At 29.3% G+C, this 2,245-nt stretch overlaps 1 protein-coding gene across 1 annotated transcript; it reads right to left on the bottom strand.

Moving 5' to 3' along the window:
- Positions 1-450: 450 nt before the first annotated feature.
- LOC114172389 lies at positions 451-1,117 on the bottom strand. The gene is made up of 4 exons (XM_028056876.1): positions 1,043-1,117; positions 847-928; positions 667-765; positions 451-584 (listed from the first exon to the last, which is right to left on the bottom strand). The coding sequence occupies exons 1-4, from the start codon at positions 1,072-1,074 to the stop codon at positions 489-491; spliced, it is 309 nt and encodes a 102-aa protein (XP_027912677.1). The 5' UTR covers positions 1,075-1,117; the 3' UTR covers positions 451-488.
- Positions 1,118-2,245: the final 1,128 nt, after the last annotated feature.

Here is a 2,245-nt window from a genome sequence, read left to right as displayed (position 1 = left end):
AAAAGCCATCAAGACTGCTGAATAACCTGCTATGGGATAATAAAGGTCAATTAGTAGATAGCGCTTGTTCAAATAAACATTGTCTATTTTTCATTAATGGATAACACTTTTTCAATTCATCAATAGATAACATTTTTTAAAACAAGCGATGTGTATTGGTTTGATTATTGTTTATTATAATTTATTTAATTTTTTATTCATTCTATTCTTCGACTCACATGCATGTATAAAGACTTCGAATGAAATCAAGCAAAACTGAAATGAAAGGGCATTGAAATTCTTACATAGTTACACAAAAAAACTTAATGATGTTTATATATTTTTAAAAAAGTATAATATTACATGAAAGAAATTAGCAAAAAAAACTAATATTTGTAGTACTCATCCATCATGTTCCATATTTGCTAGACTGTGGGGCCAAAACACTTTAGACAAAACATTATTCCTAACCTTCCCTATTTTGTTATATAAGGAATTATACAACTAACCTATAAACATTTACTAATGAGATAAAAACACCAATCTTCCCTGACTTCAATGATTTGATTGTCAGAATATTGTTGACATCTGCAACTAGGAAAATACTACAACAAAGAAAAATAAAACAAAATTAGTCAATCAAAATCCTACTACAAATGAATAATACATATAATTAAGATAACTTACATCTATTGGAATTGTCCCTCCTTCACAATATGTGACAATTTCCTTCATATATCGACAAATGTAATACCCACAATCATGGCCGTTGGATTGTTTTGGACACTAGAAAACATCAATACAATTGGTATTAACCTTCAAATAAAACAACATCATTTGATCTTCAAATGCACAATTGTAATCTACCTTAATTGGTGTCCATTTGATATTGCTTAACTTAGACTTTGAAACCATAGACCCTCTTTGAGCTCGGTAGGTTTGTATAACCCTTGTTAATAATAAAAATGAAGCATACATAAGTAAAAAAATATATATACAAAAAGTATACATATATATATATATATATATATATATATGTGAATCACATTAAGAAGATTCTTACATGTCAAACAACTTCTTCAAATCTTGCCTCATATTAATGTCTTTCGCCAATGGGTCAAGATAATAAATTATCTCCATTTTAAGATTGATTCCGAGCAAGACCCAATGTTGGCTAAAATTGAAAATGCATCAACAAAATTAGATTTTGTGCATCTAACTTTGAAAATAATACATTATTGATAAAGTTAGGAAAAAAAGTATTACCCTGTATTGATAGGAGCAAGAACAAACTTATTAATCACCCCATTGTCAAGAAATATACTCACTATTTTTTGCATTCTCTCTTTCATTGGTAGTTCATGTGTTGTTATTTGGGGTGATAAAAAGAAGAACCCCTTATGATTTGGCTTAATGAAATTTTGATATAGGTACCTTACAAAAGAAAGATATAAGAATTAAAAGTTAGTAAAATCATAAAAGCTACTCACCAAAGATTAAAGTCAATTATAAAAAAGTAGTATATTGTACCCGATATATATAGAAATTGTAGTTGCACCAAGCCATGCATAGTCAATAATTTCTCCAATAATTTCTGCATTAATGATTTCTTTATGTTCATCAAAACCAAATATGTCTTTCTCTATTTCTATTGGGGAAAGTGACTCTGTAGGCTTTAATTTCATATATGAAAAGAGGTAGTTGCACCATTGAGGAAGATTGGGATGAATCACTTTACGAGGAATATGTTGAACAGTCATTTTTCCTTGACATTTTCTTTTAGGTGCGACAGATTCATTCGTATTATTAATCTTTTTCTTTTTAGATAGAGTGGAATCCTAAAACATCATCAATTAAACAAAATTAGGTGATAGATAAATATTTTCATAAATAATTATGAATTAATAAGGTTTGACAAGCATACCGCATCAACAACCTGTAAAAGATTGATTGGCCATGCCACAAATGTACCTATTGCTTGTCCTATTGTCATTATCTCGTCATCAGCATTAGGTATAGGCAAGGATACATTTGGCTCCACAGCAATATCTACACTAACTTTAACATGACCATTAGGTAGAGATCTACCATGTAGTGTATCACCTTTAACATTATGCAATTTCCCATGGGTAACCAAGCAAAGTAATGGTGATGATACAAACAATTTACAACTTGAGACCCCCTACATTATAAAATATAACTATAAGATATAATGTTTAAAGTGACCAAATGTAGAGAGCTATTACAAATTTAACGTAAGCAAGTT

Source organism: Vigna unguiculata, unplaced genomic scaffold (assembly GCF_004118075.2).
Source record: "Vigna unguiculata cultivar IT97K-499-35 unplaced genomic scaffold, ASM411807v1 contig_539, whole genome shotgun sequence".
NCBI classification, from domain to species: Eukaryota; Viridiplantae; Streptophyta; class Magnoliopsida; order Fabales; family Fabaceae; genus Vigna; species Vigna unguiculata.
This window is presented reverse-complemented; position numbering and strand designations above follow the sequence as displayed.